This window comes from Enoplosus armatus, chromosome 24, assembly GCF_043641665.1.
Source record: "Enoplosus armatus isolate fEnoArm2 chromosome 24, fEnoArm2.hap1, whole genome shotgun sequence".
NCBI classification, from domain to species: domain Eukaryota; kingdom Metazoa; phylum Chordata; class Actinopteri; order Centrarchiformes; family Enoplosidae; genus Enoplosus; species Enoplosus armatus.
The window spans coordinates 3,097,755-3,118,285 of NC_092203.1; the positions used below are offsets into that span (position 1 = coordinate 3,097,755).

General features: G+C 42.5%; 1 protein-coding gene across 1 annotated transcript in view; it reads right to left on the bottom strand.

The window, feature by feature from the left end:
• mgat5 (alpha-1,6-mannosylglycoprotein 6-beta-N-acetylglucosaminyltransferase) overlaps positions 1–20,531 on the bottom strand; it is a 57,971-nt gene that overhangs the window by 6,700 nt on the left and 30,740 nt on the right. The window contains exons 10-12 of the mRNA XM_070930678.1: positions 16,258–16,391; positions 9,894–10,027; positions 693–842 (exon numbers count right to left, since the gene is read on the bottom strand). Of these exons, the coding sequence (XP_070786779.1) occupies positions 693–842; positions 9,894–10,027; positions 16,258–16,391 (418 nt within the window). The remainder of the gene's footprint in view (positions 1–692; positions 843–9,893; positions 10,028–16,257; positions 16,392–20,531) is intronic.

Below are 20,531 nucleotides of genomic sequence, written 5' to 3' on the forward strand. Positions count from 1 at the left end.
TACTATCCAGTCTGGCTGCAGCCTCTGTGGCTGTGTCCTTGTCTTTGTGAATGAGAGTGGTTTGAGTAGTGAGAGGAAGGGACAAGTCATGACGTGAATGGAGAAGTGCTTCTGTGGACGGCTGGACTGAGGGCGAACTACAGCCACTCAGATCAAGGCTCTTTCAGAAGAGGGCCTCTGCTCACATAAAGACACTCTCTTTCACCCAAACAACATCCAACATCTCCTTTAAGAATCTAATGTTTGCTCTTTAACCTGTCTTTCGAATTATCTTTTAGCACTGAAGTGTCCTTTAAAATGATCTGTATTTAGACACAGAGGGTCAGGCTTGGCACATTTATATGACACAATCTGTTATATCTGAGCAATCCCATTTATTTCTTTTAGGAAATTGTTCACTTCATTCCAAAAAAAAAAGCTGTGTCTCACACAGCGACTACTATTACAGGTACTTTCAGAGCAGGTTTCACAGCCTCTGCACATGAAAAAAGTGTGAAAAAGATAGCGTGTCCTCAATATTCTGCAGGTTAGCTGGGCCACAGTTTCTTGGTCATTTAAAAATGTCAAAGGGAAAAGCGTAGGAGTTGGTTTGGGGCTTTCGTAGCCGTCTAATGAGCACCGTACCCTCACACTCTTATTTCCCTGCAGGGTCGTTTGTTCATCCGAGACAGTTTACAGCCGGGCAGACTCACCTTGGTTTCTCGGAGGAGGAACTGCAGGTCCCGGCCGCTCAGGATGCCGTGGTTCTTGACGTAGCTCGGGAGGTGCACGGTGCTGGTGCCGTGCACGGTGCCGTGGACCTCCATGTAGCTGTGGATGATGTCCAAGTATTTCTTTTTGTCCTGGAACAAACAGGAAGATACATTCAGTGGAGAGAGGTCCACAATCCAAAATCCTCCAGGAAACAACTCTGGGAGGGTTTCCAAAGTGAGACACACCATTAACAATACGCCTCCTACAAAATACTGCAAAATACTGACACACATTTACATTAATTTAGTAAAAAAAACAACATTTAAGTTATTTAGGTTAAGCTGGTGCAATCCAGAAAAAAACACCCTGGAATAAACCATTTTTTTGAGAGGGGATCAGTATCATTACTTTGTTATGTGGCCCAATGAACTTTTGTTCGAGCTACCTGACTGACCATCTGGCCACAGAGGCAGGCAGAGCTAAAAATAGCCCTGTATGAGGAGCATCGGTGCACACAATACCCTGCTATTGTTATTAAAGCCTACCTGATCCGTGAGGTCCTTGATCACAAAGACAATAAAGCATTCAAAGCGGGCCAAAAAAGCCTGCTTCCTTTATACCAAAAGTCCAGCCATTCGTTTTTAACGCAAATTATGTGAATTCAATACTAAAATCGCTGGCAACCATCAACCCTTGACAATGGATTTCGTGGTTTAGTTGCTAAAGTTGTTTACGTTATTTCAACTGAGCTCCAAACAAGGAATCCCAAGGAAAACAATCAGGAAATCTCTTGTGGAAAGTGAGTTGCTGTCGTTTTAAACACCATATCTGAGTCATTTCATTATGTGATAGAATAACGTTCACTTACGGCATTTTGCCTGCACGACATCACAGGTGAAATCAATCTGTTTTTATTACTATCGACCTTGGCAAAGACGTCAATGATGTCGAAACAGGTCATCTTTATTCCCCCCCCAAAAATAGATATGTTTAATATTCCTTTCTCCTTGCTTAAGAGCGCGCTTTCATCTTCAAGGGCACCTTTAAGGTTCCCTGAATTTACAGCAGTGATTGCACTTTGCCTCTGGATTCTTTCATGTACTCGGAGGATTGTGAGTCCAGCGTGTACTGAAGCAGGATTACAAATGTCATAAAAGATGTTGTAAAATACTTAAAGTGACTCAAGGGTATGTGTGAGTTGGGGTTAAACAGACTACAGTGATATCATAAAATTTAATAATGAAGTCTCCTAAAAGGTCAACAGTCTATTGGACTGGCCTGTAATGCATTTACTTTGCACATCTATTTAGCTTCTTGGCAATCGCTGTCAAGTCGGTCACAGAAGCCCCATGAGAGCGTCTTTTTAAAAAATAAGTCACGTTAATCAGTTTGGATGGAAACATTACTTCCATAATAAAAGGCCTTTGATCGTCCCCACACTGAGATTGTCACAGCAGGTCTTTGATTTTCAAAAACAGGACATGACTGCAGAGTAACCCAAAATATTCCCCTGTGTCTCGTGCTGAAATGCGCTGCAGAAATGTGTCTTTTTCGCTTTGTGCTGTACCTGCTGAATGTGAGCCATATGGGAGCGCCGTACAGTACAGTCGAGCGCTCTTAAAGCTGAGGCCTTCAGGGAGGCAGTATAGATAAAAGCTGACCATTTTCTCCATGATGACAGGATGCCTCAAAGGCACATTCACCAGTATGTTCACACACACTCGCATGCACACAGGAATATTATTGATTACAAATAGTTTCAACACTGATGGGGCAGCGAGGCCTCATTATTGTCTTATTGTTGAAAGCTAACTGTTTCAAATGTACACACCTCCTACACACGAACCTGCCTTTGAAACAGTGCTGCCTCCAGGCCATTTCCCTGCTGTGTGTGTGTGTGTGTGTGTGTGTGTGTGTGTGTGTGTATGTGTGTGTGCGTGTGTGCATGTGTCTACCTCAGTGCTTCCTTTTTGGGCTTAACTTTCAGGTAGCCGCTCGTCAGGGTCCCTGGAGGCCTGGTTATCAGATGCCTCCAGCAAGCCTGCTGTAACTAAAGCAGCCTAGTGTGTGTGTGTGTGTGCGTGTGCGTGTGCGTGTGCGTGCGTGCGTGTGTGTGTGTGTGTGTGTGTGTGTGAGATGAAGTCCTAATTAGAAGGTGAAATCACTATCCTGTAATCTTTTCACTCAGGAGAGCTGAGCTAGGATTTATGTGCGTGTGTGTATGAAGGGATTTATAAATGAAGGTTACTGGTGGGAATCTGAAGAGGAGGCACACACACACACAAACTTTCAAATATCTATAGAAGGTTGTGCACAAGATCAGAAAAAGCTAATGAAAAGAGCTGAGACATTCACACTTTGTACCAGAAAGAAATACTATTAACACTGATTATTGTACCTGTTTACCTGTCTGGAAGAAAGACTAAAAAACACAATAATTCCAATGCAGTCTGGTGATTCATATAAATATTTTGATTAGTAAAAAAAAGATATTTGATGGGGCTTAAAATACAAAAGCTGACAGTATCTTAAGGGCTTATGTATATTTTAGATATATGTTCAGATTGGGAATGGTTTGTTGGCATTCAACACAGAATAAAAAGAAATAATTTATTGAATAATTTGAATGATTAAGGTATTTTATGATTGCTTTCAGAACTGTGAAAATAGAGCCACGGCAATTATAAAATACTGTAATGATAAATGAGATTTAGCAGCAGTTTAGCAGAAGTACTGTGGTGAAAGTTATTAGATTGTGGTGGAATCATCTGTAAGAAAATGTGTTGAGCTACTGTACATGTGACAGGACTGTGACTGCCTGGAGAGGAAGGGGGTGGGGGGGCATCATTAAGTCTCTTAAGGCAGCAGGATGTGTGTCTATTGTGATTGCTTGAGAGACTGTGTGCGGAAGAGGAACATAGGCTGCCATGACCCTTGGAGGCAGTCGCCCCACAAAGCTTTACGGTCAGAGGACATCACTTGCCAGATGCTCTCTGGAGCATGGCACTTAAAAACACACTCGGATTGGAATAAAAGGGGGAGTGTGTTTAGAAAGAACAACCTGGAAACAGGTTGAAAGAAAATCACATCCCTGGCAAAGAGCGACAGGAATACAGAAGTTGGACATGCGAGCGGAGCATTTTTGCATGTGCGTCGCCATTTTTAGGTCCCTTGTGGATTTATTTTGCTTTTCCCTCACGTAATGATATTATGTCAACTGCAGTTCGTAATCCTGTCTCAGCTGTCAGCACGCTGTGAAGTAGAAAGAAGTTATGACTTTGTAACACTAACAGGCGTGAAGACAGACCGATAACATTACAAGAGAGTTTTCCCCTCCGTGTCCTTGGACAGCCCATGTGGTATTCAATGAGCAGAGCGTGTGTATTCATCTGCGCAGTATGTGGATGTATACGTCTCCGAGCACATGCAATATGCAATCTGAAACCAGGAAGCAGATCAATAGCAGCAGCCTTGTACAGGAGCGTGTACTTGGGGAGTTATAAAATAACTGCTTTAGCTGGAGAGGTTGATTGAAGCGGGAGAGAAGGAGGAGGAGGAGGTGAGTTTTATGACCTTGTAAATCAGAGGGAATTTGTAAACCCTGGCTCGGAGAGGAAACAGGAGAGGCGGCGGCTGCTTTCTGTCGGCAGAGGGGAGGGCTGAAGGATGCGTGTCCGGGGAGGAAAGCTTACTGGCTGAGAGACACAACCTCCGAGCCTCACAGCGAGGAAGTAAAGATACACAGCTAACTTGCTATTGATGCCACCCATCCCTCTCTATGACTGCTGGCATTACAGCACTCACCAGTTTATAAGTAAGAAAGGAGGAAAGTAATGAGTGGCGACAGATACACGTCAGGTTTACTATTTGTATCCAGCTGATTTCACAGAATAAAAATTAGTATCACAAGCAATCTAATGTTACTTTAGCCACATAATATAGTTTATTAACAGAAGGTAAAGACTAAACATGGTTTCTAAATGACACACATCCTGGCATCACTCATTATTTCCTGTTAATATGTTAAATAATATTCAATTTTACGGGAGCAACGGTCTGTTTTACAATGGCATACAGACATAAGGACAAGGAGTATCTCTGATCTATGGTTTAGATAGAAAACAACAAGCTTGATGTGTGAGTGTGCAGCACTGTTTCCCCTTTCCTTATCAAACGGATCCCCTCTATGTGTTCGTACAGGGCCAGAGCTGCAGGGCTGAGAGCAGATTTTGATGTTTCAGCGCCTTATGTTGACAGTTAGTGGTGTCAAGACGCTAAGAAAGGAGCAGATTCATCTTGCTTTCCAGCACATTCCAACTGAAACAATCAACATGAGACACTGTATACAAATACCGTCTTCCTTGTGTTCACTCCTTATGTTCTTTCTTTGATATGAATTTCATTGCTTTGACCACCAAATTCTAATCAGTTCATCCTTGAGTCCAAATGGATGTTTGCGCCAAATTTGAAGAAATTCCCTCAAGCTGTTCCTGAGATATCGCCTTCACAAGAATGGATGGGACGAACAAACTGAAAACATAATAAAAACACATGCAGCAGCTATAACATTCCTGCCTGTCCTGCAGCAATGGAAACACCTGTTACGTCACATGCTTCATTGGGTGCAATTAAAAGCTTTGCAGCTTGTATATAGAAGCTAATTTAACCCTACAGATCTGAGTTACAAAGTAAAGCTGCAACAAACAGCACCTTCTGGAAATGTCTTCTAATTCTTGTAATTCAATAAAACATCTGTGACAGAAGGAGTCGATTTAATAAACGTAATAACATTTCCCACTCCAACCCAGCTCTTCCCTCAAACGTCAAATTCAGGTTTCTGCACTGGCACTCACGCCAGTTTAATGGCACCAGGGACTGCTTCATGAGATAAGACAAGCACAGTGAAAGTAAAGCAGGTTGAATGTTCAGCTCAACTTGGTTATCCATCATGAAAGCGGGATGAAACACATTGTTGGCTGTTTATGAGCCTGCAAGAGTTCAGAGTGTGGGATGGTTGCCCTTCCTGCTCTGCATATGCCAGCACTGTGTGTGTGCGTGTGTGTATGTGTGTGCATGTGTTCGTGTGTCCCCGTCAGTTCAGTGTGATTTGTCTTTCTTCACCATGTCCTCTGATCTGCTGCCAAGGGCCTGCAGCCTTCTCTCTCTGTCCATCCTTCCCACTCTCACCTTTCTCCATGTTCCCTTCTGCCTCAGCAAATACTTTCTTTCACACTGAATGCTGAAAAACGGGGACACTGACCAACTGAATGTAGATGTCGTCCAGTGATGACGTGAGTCCATGTATTGTCTCCTTTTATTAAATCTAAACCAGTTAGAAAGGAGATGTAGGTTAAGATACACCGACCTATGTGAGAGACATATCCCAAGTGTTTAATACTTTGACTTGAAATGGTGCTGCAGCATCAACCAGCCATGAGCACACCGTGCAACAATAGCTGGTTTGTATAGTGTGTGTATGTACGGAAAGAGACTGAGAGAGAGAAAAGACAAGTCACTCTCAGCTCCCTTGCTCTGCCTTTCGACTCCTCCAACTGGGTTGCTATAGAGACTCCCTCAGAGCTCCCTCAGAGGTGGTCTGGCCATTTTATTTCGGGTCTCGCCATCACCAACGCTGCCTCTTCAACAACCAAATAATGGCTGGCCATCCTGGTTCTTTAATCTCCAGGATCTCTCTGTCCGCAGCCCTGCTCCTCCTTCAGGTCAGGCGAGGTTACCGTGAGCCATTTAATGTCACTACAAATGATCCCGGCTTTAATCGCAGCTTTGACTCCGACCACTATTACACGTGTGTGTAATAGTGTGTAGACAACTCTACATCCTGCGTAAATGGGGCCTTTTCTGTGTGCGCTACTGCGTTTGTGACTGGAAACCACATGAGAAACTGTTGTGTGGGAGGTTTTGTAATTCTATTCACAATTTCTGTTTTCTACACTTGCTTTAGTAATCAGGTGTTAAGAAATCGCTCAGTGCGCGAGCCAGAGAAAGACGTTGTTGCTACGCAGGCAGGTGTGCTGGCGATCAGTTAGCAGCAAGCTACAGTTCATCAGTGAATAAATGCGGCAGCTACTCAAGAAGCGAGCCAAGTACCAGAGTTTTGTTTAGTGATGAGAGAGCGTGTGTGTGTCTGTGCCTGGGTGATTACTCAGTCTGCTTCACACACACCGGCTCACAGCGTACACCTGTGGGATGAGTGCGACCTGAGAACCTTTGCATACTGATCAGGCAGAGAGAGGGCCTTTCAACAGGCTGTATATTACGCAGAGACTATCACTTGCCTAACCCACATTAACCTCTTCAAATGAATCGGCAGGAAGGACACAGCATTCGGCTAGAGAACACTTCTCTTACAACGCTGTATTTCCAGTTTCAGTGTCCAGAGTCTCTCCACACTATTTTTGTTTTATAGCTCAATAAAGCAAAACATGTGATCAGAATGACCAGGAAATACTGCTTCCTGTTTGTGATGATGGCTGCGAGTCAGACAATAAAAAGTGTCACATTTCTCTTTAAAGTGGGACTTTAGGGCACAGTTATGTAGACGCAGAATGAAAGCAGGGTTGGAGCATTTCCTGTCCAGTCTGATTGATGTAGAGATAAACTGGTGTCCATCGCTCACAGGGGAGCGTTCATTTGCTGTTATTTCAGGCTGAATGATTTTAACATTAATTTCATCGTATTGTTTGTTTTTTAATGTTTCAATCTTGTATTAGCTAAAAGTTACATTAGAATCATATGATCCCTGGATGAACAACAGCGTAGGGAAAGCAGACTGGAAATGGGGGCTGGTACAGTAATGGCAGCAAAAACACGGAAGGAAAGAAGGAGGATTTGATAAGCCATAAAAACACTGAGCAATGTTATCAGGGCTGAATAGAGACTTAATTCAACTTCCACATATTAAAAAACCCACTGCACCTTCCTCAAGTGTTAGTCGGCGAGTATTCAGATCATTAATCTCATAACCCGAATATAGTTCCATTGTGAAATTTACCTTCATGTGAGAAATAGATTTATCACAGTAGGTTCTTCTATTTTAAATGTCGGATATATCATTTTGAGAAGAAACCTCTCAAGTGTAGAGAAAGAGATGGAAGGACGGCACGGTTTAAAAAGAAGGAGGGAGGGAAGTGGAGTGAGCCAGTCAGCTCGTTATCAGTCGGCTCCAAAATGGCCCTTTAATTAAAAGCAGGAGGTAATGAACACACTTGGGAGTCTGATTGGCAACTAATGCCCCTTGCTGTGAGCTGATGGGCTCCCCCGTCTGCCCTTTTAAAGCTAGGCTGAATGCCTCTGACTCAGTGCTAGAAGCCACAAACTGCAGCAGCACGCCAGCTATCTCTGGATTAAAACACTGTAACACCCTGGGATTTAGAGCTTTACAATGTGGCTTTGAAATTCAAACCGTACAAGTGCTGTTAATGAATAGGTTTTAGATTAGGTACCCGTGGACTTTGTTTTGTTGCTGTTAATATTTTCCAATTTGACTTGCTTTTTCCAAACACAACACTTCCTTGAGTGGTTCAGTGGTGACTGGTTGTATTCTGCTCACAGTGTTCTCTCTCTCCTATGTGATCAGGATCACAGTAATCATGGAGGTGACACATTTGTTTTTTCAATCATTTTAAGGACTTTTTTCCCTCCATGTTGGTTTAAGAGTTAAGTTTCAAAGTTGAACATGTTGGTGTCATGTCTGGCACTGGGTGCAGCAGAGCTCAACAGAGCTTCACACAGGTTCACTTGCACCAGCAAGGAAAAAATGGGTGTAGGGGTTAGCAAATAAACACTCATTAAACGCTTGAAACATAATGTTCAAGTGCCCTTGATCCAGACACTTAACTCCCATCTGCTCCAACAGGACTCCTCAGTGGTGAGTGGTAAAAAAAAAACAACCTTCTACTTGTAGTGAGTGGGCAGCTCAGGAACTAAACTAGGAACTAAAAGTCCCTTTTGCTCATCTCATACCTGTGTGCATTTCCACTGCATCTAAAGAGTAATTAAAATTAGGGAAATCGGTCCAAAGCGATGACGGCATTTGAAATGCAATTTTTACACACGAGGAAACCACACTGATGCGTGACTCTGATGTTCGAATCAATGTAATGAATGACTGAAAAGGAGACTAGGCCTAAACTAGACCTAGGCCAGTGATTCCCAACCAGGGGTGCTTGTACCACAATGGGTGCTCAGCTAATTCGAAAAAAATAGAACCTATTGAGTACTACTGAGTTTGCAAATTCACTCAATTCAATGAATAAACACTTCAAATAGTAAGCTTAAAGTATTGGATAAATAGTTAAAGTAGACAGTTAAAAGTAATGGGAGAAATGGTGAAATAGCTAGAAGTATCAGATAAACATCTGAAATAAATGTAGTGAAATACTCCTGCGAAAATAATCCATGAAATATCATCACTAAATCAGCTGTAACATACATATACATGACATATATAAAACGCCAATGAGTTGGTAAAGGTACATAAAGCCAATGTGGAACAGACCATGACTGGCTGACGCCGCAGTATTTGCAGGATAAGATCATTAGTCCTGATGTGAGAAGGCATATGCACTACAGGCATGTTACATGAAGACAATTCTCTCTTGCAGCTTCTATTATCATTCCACCACGTTACTCTGTCAGACATCTAAAGCGTCGGCTGGATCTGGAGCGACCCAGTCTGAAACATACATGGTGTCGGCTGAAAGCTCATCAAGGCACAGGCAGTAATCCAACCATCCATGGCATGCCAAACAATGTGCAAATCTCTCCAAGTCTCTAAGTCGTTTTTGTCTAGGATACAGTAATCCCTTGGTCTCCGTGCCGCAGTGTGAGCATGCATTTGAATATATTAAAAACTCAGCGGAGAGGGCGATAAGCTGAATTTGAGCTTCTAAACTAGACTGTTATTAAGTTTCCCGTGAAAGTTTTACCCAAGGTTGTTCAAAGAGTTCCACTGCAGAGCTCTCAGAGGTCTGAAAGTGGGGTATCCTTGGTGTTCTTGTGCAAGCCTAGCCTGCCACTTTCATCTTCAGAAGGCATACATACGTACAGTGTATATGTATGTGTACATTTTTGTATGTCGGAATGTGTGAGTGTTTGAAAAGGTGAGTGATAATAAAATAAACTCATGTCTAATTATCAAACCTAAGCCTGAAAGGGAGCAAAAAGTTAAAGATTATTACCTTCCAGAAGTTGTCAACCTTGCCGTAGACTAGTGACTGGTTCTGTCTCTTGATGTCATCGATGTGCTTGATGTCGCTGGCGTTGAGGTGCTGCTCCACTACGAAGCCCAGGAAACTGTTGTCTGGGGTGTGAGCTGCAGCAAAACACATACGCAAAATCTTTTATAAATGCATATAAACACACACACACAGAAATTAAATGAATCGCCTCTAAGGGATTAAGAAGACAGAGTTACAAGCGCTCAAAGGCCTCATTTCACCTTCAATGTGATGCACATAAATGTGGTTTAAAGACTGAGAGAAACAAAGACAGGAGAAGAAAGTCTGTGATCTTCAATGGGAATAAAATGACAAATGACTTCAGGCACAGTTAGCCCTTTTCCTCGCCTTAATTTATGCATCACAAAACAAAAATGCCTCAAATAAATTGTGTCTGCTTTTCGGAGTGCACACAATTCAGTTAAATAAATAAGCCCGTCTCAACCTCGGCGTTTAGCACAGGAACACTTGCACAACACAACTCGACATGCACTCTCGGTTTTTGTTCCCTCCGTTCCTTATTGCCCGGTGATGACTAGTTACTATGGGAACCGCAAGATGAGCAGGTCAAGTGTGGAGCCCCCGAAGTTGGCAGCGCTTTACCTCACTGCCATCTGCCTTGTTAAACAAATGTGAAGACAAGGGTTTGGAGTGTGGACAGAAAAGATTCAGCCGAGAAGGAATATGCTTAATAATCTAATTTAAAATAAAAACAGCAGACTGAAATGCAGACCTCATCACCCCTTGAAGTGAATGAAACAGGCTGCGAGTGAGGTGTTTTAGTGCACAGTTGTGGTTTGTGTCAGAGCCTCTGGGGAGCTGCTGTGGTCAGAGCTCGTTTTTTACCACAACGCCATTACTAAAGAGGCAAATTAAGGTCTGTCAGTCAGGGGAGACGGAATTTGCTTCTGTATAGTAAATAAAAGAAGAATTTATTGAGAACATTTCTGCAAAGAAACTCGAGTGCTGCAGCTGCAAATTCAGATAGCAGCCAGCCTTCAACTACTGCAAATATCCTCTGGACTAATCAAGCTTTATGTAATAAAAGGGAATTAATCATGACGTTTAACACATGATGGCAGGGGTACAGCTGCTGTACCATGATTTAACTGCTGCAGATAACAATACTCTAAAAGTTCAACTACGCTGCAGTAGTTTCAAAAATAAGGTTGATGTGTTTTGAATCAGGGTGTTGGCTGGAATATGACATTTTCTACCACTCGACAAGAAGCCAATGTTTGTTCTCTTGATCTCTCCAGGCAGTTCACACATTGAAATATCTTTAGGCAAACATAAAAACAAAACAAAACAGGGAGCGGGAAATGTGTTATGCAGAGTAAAGGAGCCCAGCACCAGACCAAGCAATTATTGACAAAAATGAGCTGGCTCATTTTCCCACAAACGGTTTGAAAGGGCACGAACAAAAGTCTCTTATAATGCCTTGTACAATAATAAATATTGCAAGTTTTAATTCAGTTTCCATCACACTAGAAGAATGTTTTTTGGATGCTTATCACAGGTGGCTTCACACTTCACACATCAAACTGACTGACTGACACTTCCCTCTCAGTGTCCTGACTGGACATGTTAAGTAAGATGTACACTGATACTGTGTGTACTACTTTCTCTGGGCAGAGAGCCAGACAAGAAGAGTGTTACACTATCATGGTGAAAGCTCTTCTTCACACTGCATGTGATTACATGTCTTGGGGTTGCAATTGCTGTCCAATTCCTATTCAAATCCTGACCCAGCATTACAATGTGCAGAGGAACCTTTTACCCGCTGGGTTCTGGTAGTTTACTTTGTGTTATGTGTGTGTGTAGGAGGGCACAGGAATGTGGGAGTAGATGAAGACATCACCAGATCTGTGTGAGGTGTCAGTGTGGGCAGGAGCTGAATACAACAACTGTTCCTGAATGACCTGTAGTGTCTATCTAATGCTGGCTGAAAAAACAATAACATTAACAACATAAAAAAAGGCTGATTACTCTGCTGTCAACAAGCTTTAGGGAGGTCACTCCGAAAAATCCAGATAAATGCAAGGAAAAATGTTAAAGCAACCTTGAAGACATTTGTATAATATGGGAGGTGTGGAGTTGATATGGGCACTTACACAGCAGTGTGGGTCTAATGAAAGATGTATTATGAGGAATATATGATCCAGGGCTTTTGGAGCTTAACCCATGATAACGAGTAAATGTAAGGATATCTTGGCATCAGCTGCATGGATTATTTCTGTCTCTTGTGAGTCAACAAACTCTGGAATACCCTTTAATCTCCTTCAGTCAGCCAGTCGGGGCTTGTAGGGAAAAGAAGCAGGAGAGGGTACAAAATAAAAATAGGGGGTAACGGCGGATTTGGGGAGTGACGAGAAAGACCATTGAAAAAGTGAAAAATCTAGATGAATTAGGCTACTTTTATTTGGGTCTTTACTTCAAATAAATTCATTTTTCTACTACTTTAATTTCTTGGTTCTACCCGGGCTTCTGACTGCTCTCTAATTAAAAAGACTTACGAATTAAACAGAAATAGCATATATTGTGATAAGTGTCATTATTGCGTGATATGGACATTTTTGAGGATAACACTTTGAGCCTTAGTCGCCCAGACGTCATGTAGTAATTGTTACAAGATGTTACAATACATGCCAGTACAACGCCTCAGGTGGTTACTAATAACTACGATGTATTTGTGAGGGCAAAGAGGCAGAGATGGTCCTGGGCACTGGGAGGAGGCAGCCCTAACACTCATGTACCAAACTAACTGTGTAAACAGGACAGGCTGTTAATTAGTGTTCAGCCCTCTTGATGCATTTGGCAACAGATGCCTCCTCTCCCACTAGAGCCGCCACTCAAAATGTCACTCAACTTGCCACTGCTTCATTCGCTATTAGCTAACAAACAGCCTGGGAGGACAGGGTTGCCGGAGAGGCAGCTGCTTTGTCGCTCTTGACACATTTGTCAGCGGGGGGAACAAGTTTGCTTTGTAAGGAATCCCGGATTCACTCTGTTAGACTGGGAGTCAATATTGGTACAACCTGGTTCGAACTGAGGAGGAACAGGATGAAGAAATGCCGGTAATATTCTTGAAGGGCAGGATATCTGCTCTGACAGGGTGAGAGGGACTGTACGGGGGCTTCCTTTGTGCCCTTTAAAGGTAAGTAGAGTCTCACTGAATCAGCGATAGAGGCCGACTATACTACATCATCGCACAATGGTACCAGCACAAGAAACACCAGGCAACAGTAATCCCAAGTCACAGACTAAGGGTTATGTGATTAATGTTGGCCCAACACTTGAGAATGCAGACTCTCTTTACAAGAAACTAACTTCTATACTGCTGGTCAGACAAAAAATGATGCATCATCAGCATTAAAACCTCCAGCACTCGACATCAAAGACTTAGTGGTTGTACGATTTATCTGAACGGCCCCGAAGGGTGCAAATAAGCAAACCGCACCTGAAACTTTCTTTTAACTGATGAGCGGGACATCTCTAAAGATTTCAGCGAAGGGTGAAGTGAAGCGCTGGATCTAGCAGGCGGTCCAACAATGCTGCCAACATCACAATGATTAAAATTAAGTGTGTTTAATCTCAAAGTAATTCACTATAATCAGTAGTTATTTCCATCTATTTAGTAATTGGAATATAAATGTTACCATCTGCCGAAGATCTGATGACTGATGATGCATGTCTATTATACCAGCATGTACTTCAAGACTAAACAAAGAAATGCCCTATTTTACGCAACTAGTAACCACACAAGCATGGCATTGTATGTGTAGGCCCAATATGTTTCATTTGCTTTCCAATTTGATCATTATTAGCATAAAAACAGTGCCCATCACTGTTTTTTTGGAAAGTGTGTGACTGTCTCTATGTTAACAAACAAATTCTGATGTTAGCACTGCCCACGTTAGCGAATACATAAAAAAACACCGTACAGACGGACCAGAATAAAGTGGTTATATTATGTGTCTCTACAGAATTTCTGGACTTTCAGTGTTGGAGCTTTCTGCAACACTTCCTTCATGCTAATCAACAGGGAAGGAACATAGCAAGAGGGAAGTACAGCTAAATAACGTCCTCAATGCCTCAAAATATTTGTGCTTTGGACCACTGCAAAAAAAAAAATCAGGCGTGTGAGAGAACACAGAACACCAGTGGATTGATCCCATACAGATGAAAAAAAAGCCATAACCTTTAGTGAGTGGGTGTGCCAGCGACATTATCAATCAAAGCTTTACAGGTGCTATCAGCCGGGCAAATCTCAGGGTCAATTACGTATTTGGCAATGCTTCAGAGATAAATACTATCTGCTGCTCTGTTTGACCTCTGACCAGTATTACTCATCGTTTCCGTGAGGGAAATGTACATAAGCAGACATATGGCAGCTGATGAACTGGACAAGGTTATTGTCTACAGTAACTTGATTTCTTATACCTCCTGTGTGAAATGCTGTCTTTAATTGTGCCAAGGGTTTTAAGAGACACCTGGAGAAACAAAGCTGATTGCTTGGCCACGTATAACCAAGTTTCCAAATGGGTTTTTGTGCCTGACAAAGACGTCAGACAGGGGCAGCATCTCTGTGACAGCAGTGCAGAGGGATTAAAGGAAGGACTGTTACTCATAGTCATCCTTGTTTCCACAATAATTAGATAAAGAGTCTGGACATATCTGTCTGTGGTAAGTATAGTTCTCTTCAGGTTTATATATATTTGTAACCAACTTGTTTTTAAGCTGATGAAGTGAATAAGTAAATAAATCAGACTTGACAGGCCTTACATCCTTACATGTCAGTCTGACCTACAGGAAAGGTTAACTACATTATATTTCCTGATTATAAATGACTTGTGCGGGGAAACAGAGCCAACTTAACTTTGACGCGCAGCCCATTCAAACACAAGCTGTACAACAGAAAACACTCCCTGCTATCCCGACTCTGAAATAGATTAATGAGGTCAATTTGGCCTTGTCTTGTCTTATTGGCCAGAGGCCACATACTCCCAATGATTTATGGAGCACTGCCTAATCCTAACAAATGGACCAATCCAAATTCAGGATAAATTATCTACTAGCACCTGATTTGTCCATTGTTACATCTACATTCAATAGGTGAGTTGAAAACCAATTTGAGGACCAGGGAATCCAAATATTACATTTTATATAAGGTAAAGGTAAAGTTTCTGATGTGTTTACTTTGTAACTAGCACTACACTGTACACTGTATTTGCAAATAGTATGAAAATACTTCTATATTTCTTTGACCATGCATGCAGAATGTCCTCCACCCATTGTAAATCCATGCAAACAGAAACACCTGTTCAGAAATACACACTTTTAGCTCAATGTGCAAATACTGACAGCAATAAGAAAGCTGAGGTATCTGCTTCATCATCCTGGGAGGTGTTAATGTAATATGGTGTTTGAGTTGCATGGTACACATACTACTCTTTAGCCTGAAGGTGTGGCGCGGCACAATGCAGAAAGGAAAAAAGGTGTGTTCCTCGTCTCTCGTGCCTGGAAGTTCTGTGGTTTTAACACTCAGCCAAACCACTGTGCACTTGTTTCACCAGCGATATCATCTAACCTCGCGACTCTTAACTGGTTTTCATGCAAAGACCCCAGTGTGTTATGAGAAAGACATACCCTATTCAGTGGACAAAGGGCCTATTCAGGTGCAGTGGTATTCTGGATAGCTCAAGGCCTCACCTCGCAAACGGGGACTGAAGGGGTAACATTTCACTTTCTCTTAGCCACGGGGAAAAGGTCAATACCCCAAGGGGGTGCTGGCTCCCCTTTCTCCTCTGCTGCGCCGCCACCACTCATCCACCTCAGCAAATGTAGTTGACTCCAGTTACAGAGTGATCTCACAGTAGGAGTGATGCACATGCACAGAGCAATAAAACCCCTACGTCCTACATTCATAATCAGTAAAATGGAGAGTATCTGACCTTTTACTTTCCTTTAATCTGCTTGATGATATTCCATTAGTGCTTGATTTTCAGAGCCCTTTTTATGCCTTTTTTCCAACCAAAACATCTCATTCATAGGAGAAAACCTAACTGGAGCTGCAAACGCAGGAAAACGCCTAGGGTGTAACGATCACGAAATCTGATTTAGCCATGTTTGGCAACTTGACCTTATTTGAGTGGGGAACTTGCTGAGGTGATGAAATCTATGAGTCATGCGTTATTCTCAACTGTCCAGCACAACATACTTGAAATGTAGTTCTTTTGGACGGCTCAGGGATCTTTTTGTGTAACATAAACTGTGGCATTTTGGTAAGAGAGTGTGTTTGTGCATTAGCTCCCTGCCCACTTACGGAACATGGTGTTGAACTGCTGCGGGTTGAGGTTCCACTTCCCCCAGGGCGTCTTGTGACCCTTGGACTGGGCGTAGTGGGCGTGGTTGAACTCCGGTTCCGTCCCAAACGAGTCCAGCACCCGCAACATGCACCTGTGACGCCACACAAAGACGAGAGTGTTAATGGCTGCTCCATGCCAGAAGCACAGATGCATGAATAAGGTGCTTATGATTAACACCACACTGTATATTTCACTTAAATTTGCTTTGAATCTTGCAAAATCAATGGCACCTAGAAAACACCATCATAAATCATCTCTACACAAACAGGCTCGGTGTTTATTTTCTGTGTTGCAAGAAAAACTGCTCACACCTTGTGCACACATTTATAGTTAAAGAGTGTAGCTGAAGTGATCACTACACAGTGCTTTTTCCCTTTCTCCCAGTAATCGTCACAATAGCCCACGAAGTAAGCCTGAAGTTACTTTGGGAGCCAGGGTGTTATTTTGGTAAAGGCATTTTGAGTTGACTAGCTAAGAAAGTCCAGCAACACATTGTGCCAACACCTATGTCTGTAGTGACAAAAATAATGTATATACACAAAATAAAAAGACATTTTATTACAAAGCCTTTTTACAGCTCCACACGGGATCCTGAAACCACAAAAATAACGGCTCCACTCTCAGACTGAGAATCCTGGCCAGTTGGGACAGTGTGAGACTGTGAATGAACATAGTGGCTGACACAAAGGTCACAGCACCGGATTAATTAGACCACAACCAGGAGAGGGAGCGGTATATATGCAGAGAACCACTCGCCCATGACCTTAAACTCCATGCTCTGCATTCACTAACTCGCTCGTGGTTACTCACTTCTCTTTTCTAGGTTTGATTTTGTCTGGTCTGCGCTGATCCTCGCGACTCTACATTTTTCGAGGGGCCAAAGAAAGAAAGGAAAGCTAATATCAATCTGTTGACTTGAGTCACAAATGACTAAATCTATCTCTCCCTCTCTAACTTTGTGTCCTTGGTTCTAACTCGTCTTGACTGCAACAAAATCCTAAAATGATGAGCCTCTTTTATTGGCCCAAGAACGTGTGTATTAAATAAACTTAAGAGACTCCCACTTTGGGTAAAGGTGGAATACACAGTATTAATCATATAGTGAAAGGTGTTAACAGACACACATGCATTTTCACACTCTGTCTCACACACACAGACATCTGCACCTAAAAATTCTCCCTCTCTCTCTCTCAGTGATCGTCTCCCCGCCCAGGCAGATGCTGAGCAGCTGCCTTTGTGAACTGCGAAAGGCCCTGGGAGAGCAGAGAGCTGGGAAACACATTCACCATGGAGGGAAGTTTAGACTGAAAGCAGAACAACAACAACATGCCCACATGCCATCTCCACTCGCTCCGGATAAAAAACAACCCTCATCCGTCCCCGGTAGATATATCCTCAACAGATGGGGAAGAGCTGTTTTAGTCATAACATGAGGTAAATATGGCTGCGGTGGGGCTTTCAGCACATATCCCGAGTCCAGCGAGTTGACAGTGGGCGTCAAAACTGGGCAGGAGTTGAGGCTGTTCAGCTCAACAAGTACGCACTCAGCAACACTTGCTACGATATCACAAGCTGAGTGGGGATGTTGTTTTCGAAGTAAAAGTGTAATTTCACTCTAACGGTATCCACCTGATGGCTAATGTATAATGGCTATTGTAAATGATAGCTTTATCTCCTGCCATGATTACCCCCCATGTGAAATCAGCAATAAATAAAATGGTTCCATATGGGCCATTATTATATAACAGTGAAATCAGATGGGAATTTCTGTTTTCTGTGAATCTACCTGAGGGCCTGTCACATGTCTGCACGCCCCCCAGGCAAAACACACCAGCTGGAAGATAAACAGACATGTGAGTTAATGATCTGGTTTATAAAAGCATTAGGATGAATTACTGCCCAACATCAGGGTTTGGTTAAAAAATAATTTCATGAGAGAGCTGGGAGAGATATACTCTAATATGTTATTGATTATCTTACTGGGATCTTCATCCAGCCAATAACTGATCTGATCATTTAATTACTTTTGGATTATACTGCATCGTCATGAACCATAAATATTCCCTTTTATTGACAATGTGTTTTAATTAACAGACTTTAACCTAAATTGTGTTGTTATCCTTTACAAGTATTAACAAGCAATAAATTAACCCCCATAAAACGTTGATGAGCTCACAAACAACCTTTAAACATGGTTGAGGAATTTCATCAAGTGACCGTGAACCCTCCCCTGAACAGCGACTGTCCAATCTCCTACAACAACATAAGCGGCAAACATTAGCACGGCTCGCTAACTAGTTAGCTACAGCAGTAACCTAGCATTACTCCCAAAGCCAAGAGTTCCCATTTCATTAGCTAACTACATTATTATGTGGTGTTACAATGCAGTTTAATTATTTCCATGTCTTCTACATGGACCATCAACTAGCAAGGATTTACCTGGAAAATGCAGCTTTAGCGTCAGTCTTAATTGCATCATTAACAAGTTAGCATGGCATCATGTATGCAACCATCAAATGCATATTTAAGACGCAAGTTTTATCATTTTCATATGAATCATTAAACATTAAAAACTGTTACTTAGCTAGCTAGCTAAGGCTAATAAAAGCTGCCAGCGACAGTTGTAATTTCAGCCAGCAAAGTTTAGTTAACGACCCGTTGTTTCAAAAATGACCACAAATTTTGGGTGGTAAACCAGCGTTATCATTATAAGCTGTATACATGCCATGCTCGAATGGAAAGCTTGACAGGCGTAGCATGCAGGGCTTATTTTCTGCCAAAACTGTCTAAAAATATTGGCTTTTACACGTTACCACAATATGATGTGCAACTCACACAATCGCCACAGCAAAGTTGCTGCCTTGACAGCGCCACAAATATTTCAACAAGTGCCACTCTGAAGGAACGAATCTGTGACATGAATCACACACCCACACACAGACAGTGTTGTGTCAAAACAAAGTTCTTGGCAAAAAAGAAAGTGAGGGAAGTGACAAATGGAAATAGAAGCCAGGGGAGACGAAGAGATAGAGGGATGCGGTCAAGAGACGGAATGATGAAATCAAACTTGTGGACCACACTGATGACTAACTTTTCATTTGTCCAGTTTCATTTCTGCATTATTGTCATCAACACCAAATGTAGAACTGGTATACACGTGTTCTGCAGCCTTGCTGATGCAGATGAAAGTGCATTTCCCGATGAGCTTATTGTATGAAAGGATGAAATGAAATAGAACAGCAGAGCAGCACTGGCTCTAGTTTAGACCCAGAAAACAATAGCTCAGAGTATTCCCATTCTTCCGGTGTAGTATGAAACACAGTGATACAGTGCTGTAAGGCAGATAGCCAGGAGACTGAGGCAATAACAAAACGCATTAATCGCAAACAGGCCTGACAGACTTGGTTGCTTTGTCCCCAAACACACAAACAATAATGACACGGTTAATTGTGTGCAAGAATTTTGGGACTGATATGCAAACAAAGTCTGCCGTGGTCTCTCCACAGAATATCTTTCCTGTAGAGTACAAACTGCAGTTTAGGTCCCCTTTCACAAAGCTCCAAGACCGCGCACAGTGACATGAAGTGCTCTGACATAAGTGTTCAATAATAGTGGGAGAAATAATGCACAAAACAGCATCTGGACCTTACATTGCGCCTGAGGCTGAATCAATTTCCTCAGGGCACAAGGGAGCGGAAGCAGTTTAAGGTGTTATGTCGCAGACAAACAAAACCTGATGACAGGCAGGAGGAACGAGCGGGGCCATTAGTGCCCCCAGACTTATTGTTCCTTCTCTTTTCCTGTCAGTCAGAGCTGATGAGAGCCTTTTCAAAACAAACCAGGAGGACCTCATCTACAGTCCTCGGCGGAGCAATCAGAGAGAGGATAGACTCGGCGGGTGAAAACATCGCCAACAACAGACGCTCCTGTGGCCTTTTGGGAAATTGTGGTAATGTATGAGCCGAAAATAGACTCATTGTCCCGCTAAGTGCCAAGCCTCAACGCAATGCTCATTGCACATGTGAGAGGAGCTGTTAAACCACAGTTGGCAGTGGCATCACAAGGTTAGAGAACTTCACAAATTACTGTGTGACTGACAGAATGATTTGAAGAAAGAGTGAGGCCTTGCTCCGACCAAAAAAAAAACTACAGCGCCAGATAATTAACCGTCGATTGCCCAATCAGAGCTGCGCAACAGCCACTTGAAGGAAACTGGTTATACTGGGACAAC